The 15664-nt window shown below is 49.2% G+C and overlaps 5 protein-coding genes across 5 annotated transcripts; 4 read left to right on the top strand and 1 right to left on the bottom strand.

The window, feature by feature from the left end:
• Positions 1–176: 176 nt before the first annotated feature.
• CI109_104544 (uncharacterized protein) lies at positions 177–2220 on the bottom strand (the record flags this gene model as incomplete). Its single annotated transcript, XM_032006697.1, has 6 exons — positions 177–352; positions 415–429; positions 495–578; positions 642–833; positions 904–1460; positions 1532–2220. The coding sequence occupies 6 exons, from the start codon at positions 2218–2220 to the stop codon at positions 177–179; spliced, it is 1713 nt and encodes a 570-aa protein (XP_031859060.1).
• Positions 2221–2990: 770 nt separating this feature from the next.
• Positions 2991–4109, top strand: CI109_104545 (3,4-dihydroxy-2-butanone-4-phosphate synthase; the record flags this gene model as incomplete). The annotated part of the gene is made up of 3 exons (XM_032006696.1): positions 2991–3199; positions 3346–3653; positions 3913–4109. 3 exons carry the CDS (start codon positions 2991–2993, stop codon positions 4107–4109), a joined length of 714 nt encoding a protein of 237 aa, XP_031859059.1.
• Positions 4110–4748: 639 nt separating this feature from the next.
• CI109_104546 (uncharacterized protein) lies at positions 4749–9225 on the top strand (the record flags this gene model as incomplete). The annotated part of the gene is made up of 20 exons (XM_032006695.1): positions 4749–4974; positions 5038–5249; positions 5348–5774; positions 5835–6337; positions 6398–6597; positions 6660–6840; positions 6900–7015; positions 7068–7235; positions 7291–7399; positions 7461–7731; positions 7796–7828; positions 7889–7992; positions 8047–8139; positions 8204–8320; positions 8390–8478; positions 8539–8599; positions 8651–8711; positions 8773–8873; positions 8944–9144; positions 9202–9225. 20 exons carry the CDS (start codon positions 4749–4751, stop codon positions 9223–9225), a joined length of 3297 nt encoding a protein of 1098 aa, XP_031859058.1.
• Positions 9226–10103: 878 nt separating this feature from the next.
• On the top strand, positions 10104–12447 carry CI109_104547 (mitogen-activated protein kinase CPK1; the record flags this gene model as incomplete). Its single annotated transcript, XM_065967519.1, has 16 exons — positions 10104–10195; positions 10461–10577; positions 10760–10838; positions 10906–10925; positions 10982–11042; positions 11113–11335; positions 11408–11470; positions 11538–11567; positions 11623–11634; positions 11690–11727; positions 11782–11819; positions 11882–11891; positions 11957–12048; positions 12111–12168; positions 12234–12336; positions 12404–12447. 16 exons carry the CDS (start codon positions 10104–10106, stop codon positions 12445–12447), a joined length of 1080 nt encoding a protein of 359 aa, XP_065823591.1.
• Positions 12448–12833: 386 nt separating this feature from the next.
• CI109_104548 (uncharacterized protein) lies at positions 12834–15487 on the top strand (the record flags this gene model as incomplete). The annotated part of the gene is made up of 11 exons (XM_032006693.1): positions 12834–12932; positions 13017–13346; positions 13602–13745; positions 13859–13953; positions 14032–14082; positions 14141–14227; positions 14294–14418; positions 14483–14647; positions 14716–14957; positions 15037–15375; positions 15440–15487. The coding sequence occupies 11 exons, from the start codon at positions 12834–12836 to the stop codon at positions 15485–15487; spliced, it is 1725 nt and encodes a 574-aa protein (XP_031859056.1).
• Between the last annotated feature and the right edge of the window lie 177 nt (positions 15488–15664).

The raw sequence follows: 15664 nt of genomic DNA on the forward strand, positions 1-15664 counted from the left end.
TCCGCAATACAGTATAACCAAGTTGTATTGCGCTGTACACTATATAACCTACATCCTTTCTATGAGAGTCATGAATCTACCGTGCTCTACCCAAATCTCCGAAAAAAAACAAGATCAAGGAGTATACCACATTTTCTCACTCCCGGTGCAGATGCTGAGAGTCGGTCGACTCAAGCTTATGTCCGATCGGTTGGGATCGCTTTGATCGCTTGATCCAGGATCTTATTCGTTACTTCTGGGTTGTCAAGATATAGATGATGTCCCGCTTTCGGGATGACGTGAACTGAGGCTTTCTGATTACCTGCCTTCTTGAGAGCTTCGACAGAGGCATGTCCACCATCAACGTCCATCCCTAAGTGAGCATGAAAAAATCAGCTTCATTGTCATAGAGCGAGGAAGCAAAAGCAAGCTTACAATCGTTATCACCATCTGTAAACAAGGCACATCAGAATTAGCAAAGGACTGCATTTCGCTGAGAGTGTAGATGGACTTACAGAGGAATGTGACGGGTACTTTGACCCTGTTGATTCTATCAAGGATTGGGATCCTTGCATAAGCACCAGGAGCGAGGATGTGGGCTATGCGGCACAGCGAAATTAGCTTGCGAATCGATCAAGTCGAGGAAATGATTGACCACTCACAGATGCAATACTCCCCACTGCCCTTCATGATACTAGTTCCGTAGATGTACGAATGCAAATCCCTCACATCTTCTTCTGACTGAGCTGCGAATCTTCTCGCAGAGTATTTGCCAACCCACATAGGACCGAACGGACCGACCGATCTCAAGATCGAGAAGGGCGATAGTCCTCGTTCCCAACCCCATACGAAGACTACATGGCAGACCAAAAAGATATGATCAGTTTCGTCCCAACCATAATTGACAATTGTAGCATGACTCACACTTCATCATTCCTTGTCTCACTAAAGATTGTTTTCTCCTCTCTTGCCATTCTTTAGCTTCTCCTTTCGCTTCTGAGGCCTTTCCGCCACCTTCTATCTCGGCTTCTGCCGCGTCGACAGCGCCATCTAGATCCCTACTTGTCTCCGAGTTCTCTCTCGATAATTGCTTAGGTCTAGGTTTACCTCCCAGTTCCGCCGTCAAGGGATATTTGACGTATTCCGGTCCGTGGGGTATACCCGCCGGACTAACGAGGATCAAGCCGCTAACTCGTTCGGGATACCTCACAGCATAAGCTGATGCGAGATATCCACCGAGCGAATGACCAACTAAGATCATCTTCTCGAGGCCAGAAGCGATACGCCATGATTCGAGGGAGGAGACGAAGAAATGTTCGGCTCGAGATACTCGAGTTGGGGTTGGTGCGGAAGATGGGGAATTGAGAAGGGCGGGAGAAGGTCGTGAAGAGAGTCCCATGCCCAACCAGTCTAGGAAAAAGGTACGACGTGAGGTAGAGGCGGCGGATTGAGAAATACTCTCCCAATTTCGGAAGAAGAAGCTATACGAGTGGATAACGGAATCAGTATGTCTGTGCGGATAACTAGACGAATGATAAGTTATCCCACTCACCCAAGTGCCGCTGCGTAACCATGCAATACCACTACAGCCTCTTTGCTATCCTTATTCTCCCGAGTCGAGATCTCCAAGGTATTGATATAATCGACCAATTTCCCTTCATCCTTTTTACATTTACTCAACCTGTGTTTATGTTTCTTCTCCGAGCTCGTCCCACTTCGGGATGAGAGGTCGGACGCAGACGAAGCAGCGCTATCTGTAGCACCACCATCGACGATTGTACGGGGATCGGCAGGATGTTCTGGTGCTTGAGCTGGATCGGGAGTTGGGATAAAGACGTTTCGTAAAGTCGCTACGAGTCCTGTACCATTCAGCGGGATTGACTGTGAATCTGTCAGTGCGGGGTCCGAAGTTGGCGTTGGTGTGTTGGAACCACTAGCGCTAGCATTAGCACTGGGGGTGCCGAGACCGAACCATCCTTTTGAGACTTCTGGCGGCGTATGAGGTGTCGATTCGTAGAATGCCAACTTTCGTAGTAACCTCTCTTCGGCTAGACGAGCTTCCTTGTACGAGGAATTAGACCACCAAGCAGCCAAAGACGATTTGAAATCGGTCGGAATAGCACGACTGGGCGTGATCGTCCCGCTCCCAGACACAGTCCCGGTGGGCGGAGCAGATGTCGGACGAGGAGGTACGTGAGATACCGCAGATGGAGAAGGGATAGGTTGCGGTGTAGATGTCATGATTTTGATACTAGTGGTGGGTATGCGAGCGATTCGCACTCGAATAGATGATGACAGAGTGGAACAAAAAGAAGATCGCGTGAGTGATGGCGATCTGGAGTAGATAAGGTTTGTCTATATTATTTCAATCGGCTCTGAAGTCTGAGATATGTGCAGATGGAGAATCTATTATACTGAATGTATGTACATGAAATCAGTCAAGAGGGGGCGATGAACGTCAGACGATGAACATCACCGATGATATATATAAAGTCGTTTCTCCAGATACACTACAAAAAAGCCATAACAATCTCCCATCTCCGTCCTTTTCACGTCATCGTCGCTGTTGGCCGATGACCGAAGAAGAACAACGTAAAACACGGACGTGGTCGATCGGCAGTAAGTCACTACTACAGACAACAGGGGCCGACGGACACGGACATTGACCAATGATCACCGCTGACCCTTTGAGGAGCTGGCACGCCTAATCACCTACGATATATTTCCGCCGGATAAAGGTACATGCGGATTTCCCTGAATCGAGTATGAGTATGAGTAGCGTGACAAAGCCGCTGCAAGTCGTTCTATCAAAAAAGTCAAGAGTTAGTGATCGCATCGCAACGCAACAATAACATTAGATATCGATTATTGTCAATTACATCTTGAAATCCAATCAGCTCGTATACAACTGCATTCATTCAGTCATCTTTACAGACCGTTCAAGCACATAATCGCATATAGGGAATCCTCGCATACCTCGAGCGCTAGCAACAAATTCGACTCGATACACAATGTCAAGACCAACAGCGCTCTCCTCCCCACCTACCACTCCACCTACACCGTTCGTCTTCGACCCTATACCCGAAGCGATCGCAGCGGTCGGTCGAGGGGAGTTTGTCGTCGTCATGGATGATGAGAGTAGAGAGAATGAGGGAGATTTGGTCTGTGCTGCGAGTAAGGTGACAACGGAGGGTATGGCATGGATGATCAAGTGGACCAGGTGGGTGATGTTCTTCTTACAATGATCGTGTATATGGACATGTCGTGAAGAGTAACTGGTCATCAAGAGACCTTGATTCTTACGGTCGAATCGGGCCTCTCTCATATGTGCGCCGAGCTGACCGAGCTTGAATGTTCTTCTCATAGCGGCTTCATCTGTCTTTCCCTCCCACCTACCCGACTCGAATCCCTCCAACTTCCACCTCTTCTTCCTCCCTCTGGCGTATCACAAGACCCTAAAGGAACAGCATACCACCTCACAGTCGACTCTAACCCTACTCGACATCCCTCCGTGTCCACAGGCATCTCGGCTCACGATCGAGCTTACACAGCCAGGTTATTGGCGGATCCAAAATCTGATGAAGGGGATTTCACGAGACCGGGTCATATGGTCACTTTGAGGTATAAGACAGGAGGCGTGAGAGAGAGAAGAGGACATACGGAATGTGCTGTTGGTGAGTGGGCCTAACGTCTTTCATAGTAGGGAGAAAGGAGCACACGGCGGACAAAGAAGATGGTAGAACCGTTCCTATGGTTTGTCTACCGGAACAACTGTGCCCTCTGGATACCTGGAGGAAAGTGGGGTGATGGCGAAGGCGAATATGACGGCCCATTGGACATCCCCAGTCCGGCCATACCGTTACAGGGGGAATACTTGATTAGCCGGACGATGACAATGAAACTTAACGCTGACGCTACATCCTACCTTCACAGACCTATGCTATCTCGCCAACCTCCCTCCAGCCGGTCTGTTATGTGAGCTGGTCCACCCTACCGATCCATCAGGTAGCATGGCTCGAAGAGACGATTGTTGGCGATTCGCAAGGGAATGGGGGTTGAAAGTCATCAGCGTGGAAGGGTTAGCGGAGTATGTCAAGGAGCATGGAGAGGGTTTGGTCCCCAAGGCGTAATAGTTGCACGCAGCGACAATGGCGATGTGGTAATATAGTGAGAAACAAAACAGCATGCGATTCGGCAATCAATGCATTCATAGAGACATAGCTGTGTTGTGATTCGGTCACATCTGCGCTCCCCCTAATGTGCCGGTGGTATACAGAGAGTACTTGCTCCTTCTTTCCAGCAGGTGCAAGCTGCATCCCCGACGTGCTTGAGTACATACATTCCTCCCATACATAGTGACTCCCTCCGACATGCAGACTTCCCCGGCACGCTAAGCTCACCCTCACCTCGATACCGGTACCGGTCCTTGTCCATGCATATCATCCCATCGGAAAGAACAACGGTTAAGGGTCTAATCTCTATTTCGGAGATTGAGTGTGGCGGTTGACTGGACCTCTGTCGATCGTTATCATACTTGACGCGCGAGATAGATTGGATTTCAGTCATCAACCTCCACTCCACCACATTTCGCCTTTTTCTTTTTCTTTCCAGGTATTGGTATACTACTACGAGTACGGCATTCTCACCATACGACTTACGATTCAGTACAGCGCTGGAGAGAAGGTCGCGTCCTAAACTATCCTTGACCTCGCTTCTCATTTGATCATACACTCACACGACTTGACGAACTACCATCGACCGATTGTAAAATGCCCCCTAGACGATCTGCCAGAGCCTCTTTACCAACACCAGCAACATCGACAACATCAACGTCCACGACCCCTTCGACGAAACCCAGACAGCCGCGTAGATCTATGCCTAACACGGGGATGCAGACTCCTGCGAGTCTGACGGACGGAGAGACAGAGCTAGGAGAGGAGATCAAAGAGGAAGAAGGGGAGTTGGGTGGCGAAGACGAAAGAGTTAAGCGAGAAGGTTAGTTGCCATTTTGGAATTATTGAATAACCCCTATGCAATGGAGCTGACGTGCCCATGCAGCATCTTTCGATTCTCCTTTCAACGATGGTTCTGCATCGGAGTCGTCGTCAAAGAAATACAAGTTGGAGTCAGTGACGATACCAACTCGAAGATCACGATTAGGACTCGACAAAACGGAGAGTGCCGATAATCTGACCCTTGGTTCGCCTGCTCCAAAGGGTGTTAATGGGAGAGGGAGTAGTATGTTGAAGAGCGAGGGCGTTGACGAAGAGGTGAGTCGGTCCTCTTCCAATTACTTTGGACGTTCAGCTGCGGTTGTCATCGACAATTCGATCATGGAGCCTACAAGCTGACATCTGACTTCACTCAGATGCTCAGCGCAAAGGAGGAACAGATCTCGGAAGAGGAGGAAGAGCAAATTGAAGCCTTCAAACCCAAACCCAAAGCTAAAGGCAAGGCCCAAAAACCAGCACATCAACCTTTCAATGTCGGTAAACACAGCAATGTCAAGAAAGCAAGTGCAGCAAGTCTCGCTTTCGACAAGCCCAAACGAGCGGCAGCGACCAAGCCCAAGGGGAAAGGAAAAGGGAAGAAAGTGCTCACTCCACCGGCCTCGGATGAAGAGGAGAAGACGGAATCGGAGTTTGAGGCTCCGGACGATGAGGATTATGCTATGGATAGCGATCAGGAGACAAAGCAGCTGAACAAGGCTATTGAGGAGTCGACAAAGGCGGCTACTAGAGCGAAGAGAGGGAACCAGAAGGCTCTTAGAGCAGCTGTAGCTCGAGCAGCAGAAAGTGAGCTGCCGCAATCGTGAGGGTTTCCATGCGGAGAACCAACAGCTGACGTCAATCCAGAGCGTAACAAGTCTAGCCGTGGGGATGTTACCCCGTCTACCAAGGGCCAGGCATCCGGTACAGTCACCCCTTGGTCCGGTGATAGCTCTGCTGTTAACGACGCAGACATCACTCCTCTCTCCGACGACGATACTGGTCTATCGTCCCTCCCTTCCGACTTTTCCGAGGCGGAATACTCATCTGATGACTCTGACGTGTCCGTTCCAAAAACGAAGAAAGGGAAAGGCAAGGCGAACGGAAACAAGAAGTTTCAAGGTCGAGGTCAGACTCTGGATGGGAAATGGGATGACGAGCTTGCCGACGAGCTGGGCTCAGAAGGAGAAGGACTCGATCCCGATGAGAGACGAGTTATGACGATCAAGAAGATGAGAGCCAAGGCCAGGGAGGAGAGGAAGCAGGCTGAGGAGGAAGCCCAGCCGAGAAAGATGAAGGAGAAAGAGTTGAGCAAGAAACTGGGGAGGAAGTTGACGAATGGAGAGAAGAATCTGGTTGCTCTCAGCATGGTCAGTTTATCGAAGCCCTCTTTCTGAAAGGTCGCTGTAAACTGATGAATGTCTGCTTAGCATCATCCGGAGCTCGAGGACGTTTGGGGAGATCTTCAGACTAAAGTCGTCCCTGTCAAACCGATCACAATGGAAGCGCATCCTTCGCTCAAACTCACCCTTTTGCCTTTCCAAAAGGAGAGTCTGTACTGGATGAAGAAGCAGGAAGAAGGTCCATGGAAGGGAGGCATGCTCGCAGATGAGATGGGAATGGGAAAAACGTCAGTTAAGTGATTCCGTTGTTTTGCGCTGTTTCGAAAGCTGACCATGTGTCGTGTACCAGAATTCAAACGATCGCTCTTCTACTTTCCGAACCCAGACGAAAGCCCAGTCTGGTTGTCGCTCCGGTCGTTGCGCTAATGCAATGGAAAAACGAGATCGAGACTCACGCAGAGGGATTCACCACCGTGCTATGGCATGGCCAGGGAAGGATGAAGGCTGCGGAGTTGAAGAAGTACGATGTAGTGAGTCACATCTGTTGCTGCTGCATTCTCCCGTTTGGCGCTGACGGCCGTACCTCCAGGTGCTTGTTTCGTATGGCACGCTGGAAGCATCTTTCCGACGTCAGCAAAGAGGGTTCAAACGGGGTGACATGTTCATCAAGGAGAAATCGCCAATGCACGAGATCATATGGCATCGGTGAGCTGACCGGTTTTAAACGCCATAACCCAGAAGCTGACAATCCACGCAGGGTTATCCTTGACGAGGCCCACAACATCAAGGAACGATCGACGAACGCTGCAAAGGCTGCCTTTGCCCTTCATGCGTCGTACAAGTGGTGTCTGTCCGGTACACCGCTGCAAAACAGAGTCGGAGAGCTCTACTCGCTCGTCCGATTCCTCGGCGCAGATCCCTTCAGGTAAGCTTGCAAGGTTTCTCCGTCAACAAGAGCTTATAGACTTTATTTGCGCTAGTCATTACTTCTGTAAGAAATGTGATTGTAAGAGTTTGCACTGGCAGTTCAAGGACAGAAGGCACTGTGACCAGTGTGGACATACGCCAATGAATCACGTCTGTTTCTGGGTAAGTCAGCTGCATATTCTGGATGGCCATCGATGAGCTGACGACCTGCCTTCCTTGATAGAACACGGAAATTCTCAGTCCAATTGCACGATATGGTATCGAAGAAGGCGGACCTGGCCATACCGCCTTCAAAAAGCTCAAGATCTTGCTCGACCGAATGATGCTTCGTCGAACAAAGCTCGAAAGAGCAGACGATCTGGGTTTGCCACCTAGGACGATTGTGGTCAGACGAGATTTCTTCAGTCCACAAGAGAAAGAGTTGTACATGTCTTTGTTCTCGAATGCCAAGAGACAGTTTGCGACATATATTGATCAGGGTACAGTCTTGAACAGTAAGTGATCCTTTAAAAATCTTCGTCAAAGTAAAATCGCAGGAAGCTCACCACTCCGCTCCAGATTACTCGAATATTTTCTCCTTGATCACTCGAAGTCAGTCCATCTCCATGCGCGTCAGTTCCCAAATAGTCCACTGACATATCGCATGAACAGTGCGACAAATGGCATGTCATCCTGATATGGTCTTGAAATCCAAGAACTCCATTCTCAACCACGGTGCCAAGGAGGGCACTGTCTGTCGAATCTGCAGTGATACCGTGAGCTTCAGTGTCGTTTATGACTTGCGTAAGCTGACCTATCTGTCCCATCAGGCTGAGGATGCCATCGTCTCAGCGTGTAAGCACGTGTTTGACCGAGAGTGTATCAGACAGTATCTCGAAGTCAAGCAAGCACGAGGACACAAGGTAAGCTATTGCCAGTCGTAGTGAGGTAGTCGGTAATGCTGACCGCCCTCTGAATGTGCTACAGCCTGAGTGTCCTGTCTGTCATATCGAGATCTCAATTGATCTGGAAGCTGAGGCCATTGACCTTGAAGAAGGAGGCAAGAAGGCTAGACAAGGTATTTTGAGTCGACTCAACTTGGATGTGAGTGTTCCCGGTGCTGGCATTCATGAGATCCAATGTACGGCGAGGCTGATGGCATGTCCGGTGCAGAACTGGCGATCATCGTCGAAGCTCGAAGCGTTGGTGGAGGAGCTGGAGAAATTGCGAAATCAAGATTGTACCATCAAGTCGCTTGTGTTGTAAGTCAGCTTCTGACCATCTGGTGTTGCCATGACGCAAAGCTGACAGTCCCGACGCAGCTCGCAATTCGTCTCTTTCCTCGACTTGATTGCTTTCCGACTGCAACGTGCTGGCTTCAATGTGAGTAGATCCGTCTTAGGTAATTAAAACAAAGTTGACAATAGTCTTCAGATCTGTCGATTGGAAGGAGGAATGACACCTCAACAACGAGATGCCACAATTCAGCATTTCAGTGAGTCACCTTTGTAGCGAGTGCCTCTTCTTTTTGTCTATATGCTGACAAACGCTGTCAGTGAAAAACACTGGTGTCACAGTCTTCCTCATCTCGCTGAAAGCGGGTGGTGTCGCGCTTAATTTGACAGAAGCGAGTATGGTGTTTATGATGGACAGTTGGGTAGGTCTTGCTTACGCTCTTGCCGCTAAGGAAGGACGACCTACTTACTTCATTCCTTGACACAACGTAGTGGAATCCATCTGTCGAATACCAAGCGATGGACCGTATTCATCGATTGGGTCAAAAACGACCCGTCAAAGTGGTCAAGCTTGTCATTGAAGATAGTATAGAAGATCAGATTGTCCAGCTACAACATAAGAAGTTGGCAATGACAGAAGCTGCGCTGAGTCAAGATCCTGATGCGGCACTGGGGAAATTGACGGTCGAGGACGTGAGTGGTTCTTGTCAGCTCTTCCTGTTATGTTCGTGCTGATGACGTGGTGATCAGTTGGGTTTCTTGTTCAAGCTGTAATCGGTTGGGTCACGCCTTGCTTCTCTCCTTTCGTTCTCCTTTCCTTATGATAATTATGTTACGTTACACACTACGTCTTTTGTATGTAAGAGTCAGATCTATGACAGAGCCTAAGGATAGTATAGATGTATCTTATAAGTTATGTATACTCGTATAGGCTGGCATCAGTGCAGTGCGTGACATATGAAACGCGTTTCATCACCAGTTGTCTGTCACTTTCAACGTATTTGATTCACCCAATTAAGCCATAAAGTCAGGGTTCTGAGAGAGTGAGATTGGTGGAGAAGAGACGCGTGGAGGTAAAGTCAAAGTCACAAAGCCTATTGTTCAGACAGAAGACAGAGACAGTATAGAAATCTTATTGTTCTCTGAGAATACTCCATACACTTCGCAACCCATTGTCTCTTCTAGCCTGGAGCTGAGCTGAGAAACTACGACAAACGCCAGAGAAACGAAACGAATCGTAGTATCGAAAAGTGTTTGAGCACAACCGCGGGACCTTTCACCTTGACAACGAAGTTACGACGTTATTTCCGAGATCACCATCATCAGCATCCGCACTATCTACGCCCGCTCAACTGCAATTACACGTCCAATAACCACTGCTCGACACGACACTATACCTCCACACGTATCAGTTGATATCTCGTCACTGTACTACGGATTGTGTATTCCATTAGATCATTGTCGTCTCATATCATCCCTCGCATCTCCCATCTGTGCGACCGCAGATCATCTCCCCGCTCGACAAATACGCAACGACCGAAGTCAAGTTCCGCCTCTTCCTTCCCTCAGCAACACTTTCTCTCTAATCCTTCACGAGCACCGGTTCCAGTTCTCGTCCCACTCGCAACCTAACAGCTCTATTTCATCTCATCATGACAGTCGATCAGAGCCAGGTCCCATTCAACGTCTCGGAGCACTATCAAGTGGTAGAGGTTATCGGTGAAGGAGCATATGGTGTTGTCGTGTGAGTTGGAGTTGAGCCGTGCTTGCTTTCATATCGGGGTGACTGACGTTTTCGTGACCACTACGTGTTCCCCTCCCGCACCTTTCCCCTCCGCCTCTCCGCTCCTCTAACCCCCTTCATTCGCAACGCCCCCTCCCTCACCCTCACGCTCACCCGTCGACCCCTCTACCCTACCCTCCCTCGTCCCTCTTCCTTCTCCTCTGCTCTCTGCTCTAACCTCCCTACCCATCCGCTCCTCTACCCTCCCCTCCCGCCTACCACATAGCGCTGCGATTCACCTCGCTTCCGGGACAAAAGTCGCCATTAAGCGAATCACACCCTTTGATCATGCAATGTTCTGTCAACGAACATTGAGAGAGATTAAGCTTCTAAGACATTTTAGGTGAGTCGAGGTATTTTCATATGCGATTACTGGTCGCGGATAAGTCGCGAGGTACAGACCAGCTCTATGGGGAGCGGTGGAATTTGTCGAGGAGTGCAGTTGAGCGTGTAGGGATGCATTAGAACGTGTAGGGATGTTGGGAGTGCAGGTTCACTGACTTATGTACTGTTTATGGGACTCAGACACGAGAACATCATTGCTATCCTCGATATCATAGCCCCTCCAAGCTACGAAGCTTTCCACGAAGTGTATCTCGTTCAGGTGAGCTATACATCTCACGCACGGAAACTACGCGACTATAGCTGACATATGTATGTCTGTCACGTAGGAACTGATGGAGACCGACTTGTAAGCTTCAAGTAGCACTGCAAAGTGGACGTAATGAGCTGAATGGTCGCTTGCAGACACCGAGTTATTCGAACTCAGGAACTTTCCGATGACCACTGTCAATATTTCCTCTACCAAGTGAGTAATGACATATACCATTCCACTCCACGTACTCTTGCCTGAAAGCTCATGATGGTGATGATCAAAGACAATCCGAGGATTGAAAGCTCTTCATTCTGCCAATGTCCTTCATCGAGATTTGAAACCTTCCAATCTCCTCCTCAACGCCAATTGCGATCTCAAAATCTGCGACTTTGGACTCGCTCGATCAGCAGCGATGCCCCCTCCTGATTCGGGACCGAATGGCGGGAATGGGTTCATGACGGAATATGTCGCGACGAGATGGTATCGTGCTCCAGAGGTCATGTTGTGTGAGTTTAGTCCGAATCACAGACAACGTCGAAAGACGGGAAAGCTGATCGAGATATTTGGGGCATTTGTAGCTTTCCAGGAATATACGAAAGCGATCGACATTTGGAGTGTGGGATGTATCTTGGCTGAAATGAGTGAGTCATTCGTCATGTAGCTGTTCTTGTGTATTCGAGGATCGGCACTGACAATGACTGCTCCTAGTCAACGGGAAGCCTTTGTTCCCGGGAAGAGGTGAGCCTTCTTGCTTTATTGGGTGTGTTGGGACGTGCTGACGAATGGCCCTTAGATTACCATAACCGTTGGTTGAGTCATCACTGTGTAAATGGAAAGCGGAACTGATTGAACGCACACAGAACTGTCGCTGATTTTGGAGGTGCTGGGAACCCCAACTGTGAGCTTATTGCGCTGAATCAACGCTCGCGCTTCCACTGACCTGACCGCTTAGATGGACGACTTTAATGAAATTACTTCTCCAAGATCCAAGTGCGTAGAACAAGTTGACAAGTGAGAACAGACTAACCGAGACATTCTTCACTACCACTTAGGGACTATTTGGTAAGTGATGCGACGCTCCTGCGAGCGCCTCAACGAGACGTGCTGACAGCGCTTTACATTTGTAGCGTGCTCTCGAATTCACCCGAAGACAGGACTTCGCTGTCATCTGTCCCAAGGCGAAGCCAAACGCTCTCGACCTATTGAAGAAGTGTTTAACGTGCGTAGCCAATAGATCGATATGCGTATGTCGTAGCTGACCCAACATTTCGTTATATACAGCTTCTCACCTCGAAAACGAATCACGGTGGAAGAAGCGCTTGAACATCCATACCTCGAGGTGAGCCTAGCTCTCGCAGCCAGAATGAGGGTGATTTCAAGCTGATCGTTGTCAACCCTTCGTAGCCATACCATGACCCCAACGACGAGCCTGGAGCGGAACCGCTCAAGCCGGATTTCTTCAATTTCGAGAACCGACAAGATCAGCTTGGGAGGGAGATGTTGAAGCGTGAGTGCGAGGGCGGTTGCGAAGCAACATATACAATCTTTAAGACTGATCATGGATGCTCCTGCAGGCCTGATCTACGCCGAGATTCAAAAGCCTATCGTGGATGCCTAAACTCGTCGTAATGAACCGGCCGGGCGGTTCGAAAGAAGAGGAGAAGTAGCAAGAAAGGGCGCAGTATGTCTGGAGCACGTCCTGGGGCGGCAGGCGCTATGTACAGCACCGAAGAACACAGTCAGAACTTCATAACACGTATACCTATTTCTAGTCGAGAATGAGTACATATGCATTGTATCTAGTTGAACCAAGCAGAAGAGTTGTGCGAGTACTAAGTTGCCACTTTTGCCACCACGCACAAAACACGCGAGTTCATGTTCGTTCGTTCGCTGCAAGTAACTTACTCTCAGTTTCAGCTCAATATACATTACCATATCATTTCGACATTCTTTCTCCGCTATCCGACTATTTTTAATCTAACTCCAAGACAGTGATTGGCCAAGATGGAGGGATGGGACTTACCTATGAGCTTTGGTAAAAAAGCCAAAGCGGGACCTACGAATTTCAAGTCGAAAGTGGACAATACGAAGAGAGCAGCTAGTGTATGTGTTTCCCATATGTGCTCGGTCAAAGTCACACATGAACAAATCCGATTGACGCTGATTTTATCTTGTTCGATTTGCTAGCCTCCTCCTGCACCAGCACCAGTAGCTGCAACTGTACCTCGCCCATCTTCCTCAGAACCAGGTCCCTCCAAAGCACCTTCTGCAGCACCTGCAGAAGAGAAACAAAATGGCTTAGCAGACGACGACGATGATGACGACGAAGTAGGACCTGTCCCTCCTCCCCCTGTGGCGACAAACGATGTTGAACAGGAGAACGGGAAGAAACGAAAAGCTTCTGATGAAGTGGGAGAAGATGCGGATGAGAGCGATGATGAAGATGAATATGACGATGAGGAAGAGGTGGATAGGACCCCGATCACGCATGAGATTGTGTTGAAGGATCATACGAAGGTGAGTTGGGCAACCTTCCCTCTATCTTTATAGCACAAGTATGGATGTTGGTGCGTATTCATCGAAGTTCAGAGGAAGGGGAGAGCCAGGTGGTAGAGGAGGGGACGAGGAGGAGCGGAGGGCAAGGGAATACAGTGCTGGATTGGTGACACAGCTTAAACGCCTAATGTCCCATGAGTCCTGTATACGTCCTCCAGGCCAAAATTGATCTGGAAGACCGAAATGTACATGCTAACATTCTGCTCGGGCTTGCAGGTTGTATCAGCTCTCGCGATTGATCCGTCGGGTGCAAGAATAGCGACCGGTTCACATGATTATGATACGAAACTTTGGGATTTTGGAGGTATGGATAGTCGGTTAAGACCGTTCAAGAGCTTTGAAGCGAATGGGAACTATCATGTGAGTGAGATGGACATCTCCCGATACGAGGGGCCCTCGACGAGGAGGGTGTCGACGAGGGAGGTGGTAGAAGATGGTACCCTTGAGCTCATTCAATGTCCAATCTCGTATAGGTTCACGACTTGTCGTATTCGCCTGATGGTCAACAGTTACTGGTCATCTCGGGAACAACGGTGCCGAAAGTATTCAACAAGGACGGGGAGGAAGGGTGAGCCTAGTTCCTCGCATTCACAGGCGATATTGCGAAAGTTGGCGGTCATTATGCTGATCTTTGAATTGGTCGTAGTGTCGAGTTCAATAAAGGAGATGTGTACCTCCGCGATATGAAGAACACAAAGTGGGTCATCGATTTACCCTTTCGGCATCTGTGTCTGGCTGACAAGGCATCGCTGCAGCGGTCACACCGCTGAGATCAACGGTGGATCATGGCATCCAACAGACAAGAACTTGTTCCTGACATGTTCGAACGACTCAACATTAAGGTGAGCTAGTATCTGAGGGCGCGATCATATCATTCCAGAACAGACATAGCTGACACTACCGCGTAGAATATGGGACGTGGAGAATAAGCGAAAACAGAAACAGGTGATCGTCGTCAAGTCAAAAGAGCGAGGAGCGAGGACGAGAGTCACAGCTTGCGCTTGGAGTCATGACGGCAAGATGGTTGCGGGCGGTAAGCTAATTCATCTCCTTGAGCTTCATTTGACGACATCTGACTTTCATTTGACTCTCTTCAGCATGCTACGATGGGACGGTACATGTCTGGAACACGTCGTCCAACTTTGCCAGACCAAACTACTCGTGTGAGACAGCCCATGCTAAGGGTACAGAGACGACGTCAGTCGCGTTCTCGCGCGACGGAAAGCGACTGGCTACGAGAGGTGGTGACGATACTGTGAAGTGTGAGTGTCCCTCCTTGTGGCTCATCCATCGCGGTGCATAAGCTCACTTTGAACTTTGTTCCACTCAGTATGGGAGATCCGATCGATGCGGAAACCTGTCGCAGTGGCTTCGAAGCTGGATAATCTGTATCCCGAGACCAACCTGATTTTCTCACCGGACGACAAGTCGATTTTGACGGGTACTGCAGCGCCAAAAGGCCAAAAAGGAGCACTGGTGTTTCTCGATTCGACAGACCTGAAGGAGGAAAGGAGGATCGCTATTGGGGAAGGTTCAGTCGTGCGAGTTGCTTGGCATTCACGTATCAACCAGGTCAGTCAGGCTTTCGTCTAGCAGACTTCCCTCTCACGTAGGTGAAGGTCCAGAGCTGATCGAGAGCTCTACTATACAGATATTCGCGACTCTCTCCACTGGCGCTGTGCATGTCCTCTACTCACCCCATTCTTCGATCCACGGTGCTCTCCTCCCTCTCGCCAAGATGCCCCGAACAGCACCTCGAGATCCCTCATTCTCATCAGCCGATATCCAGCCGGTCATCTACACGCCTGACGCTCTACCAATGTTCCAAGATAAGAAATACGGTGAAAGCTTACATCAGAAGGAGAAGAAGGCGAAGAAGATGAAACCTATGGAACCTATGACTGGAGCAGGTAGAGGTGGTAGATTGGGTCAGAGTGAGACGCAAGGTTTCGTACAGACTTTGTTCCCAGAAGTACTCAAATTTGAAGATGTGAGTGGGCAACCGAAGTGGTTAGTCTTTGCGGGATGACTGACCGTGTTTTGTTCTGATACAGCCCCGAGAAGCGTTGCTGAAATACGCAGAGAAGAAGGATGAAGAGTAGCGAGAACAGGGATTCCGTAGAAGAAGTGCCTTGCCATTCCATGCAACCTACATCACTTTGTCTACACCTGCATCTACTTTGGATGGCTAGACCACCGCCATGTCATAAACAATGCCTTGAGATGCATACTGACTACGAGTAGTCGAATAACGATAACCAATCTACCATACCTACTCC

The sequence above is a fragment of the Kwoniella shandongensis genome, chromosome 8, assembly GCF_008629635.2.
Source record: "Kwoniella shandongensis chromosome 8, complete sequence".
NCBI classification, from domain to species: Eukaryota; Fungi; Basidiomycota; class Tremellomycetes; order Tremellales; family Cryptococcaceae; genus Kwoniella; species Kwoniella shandongensis.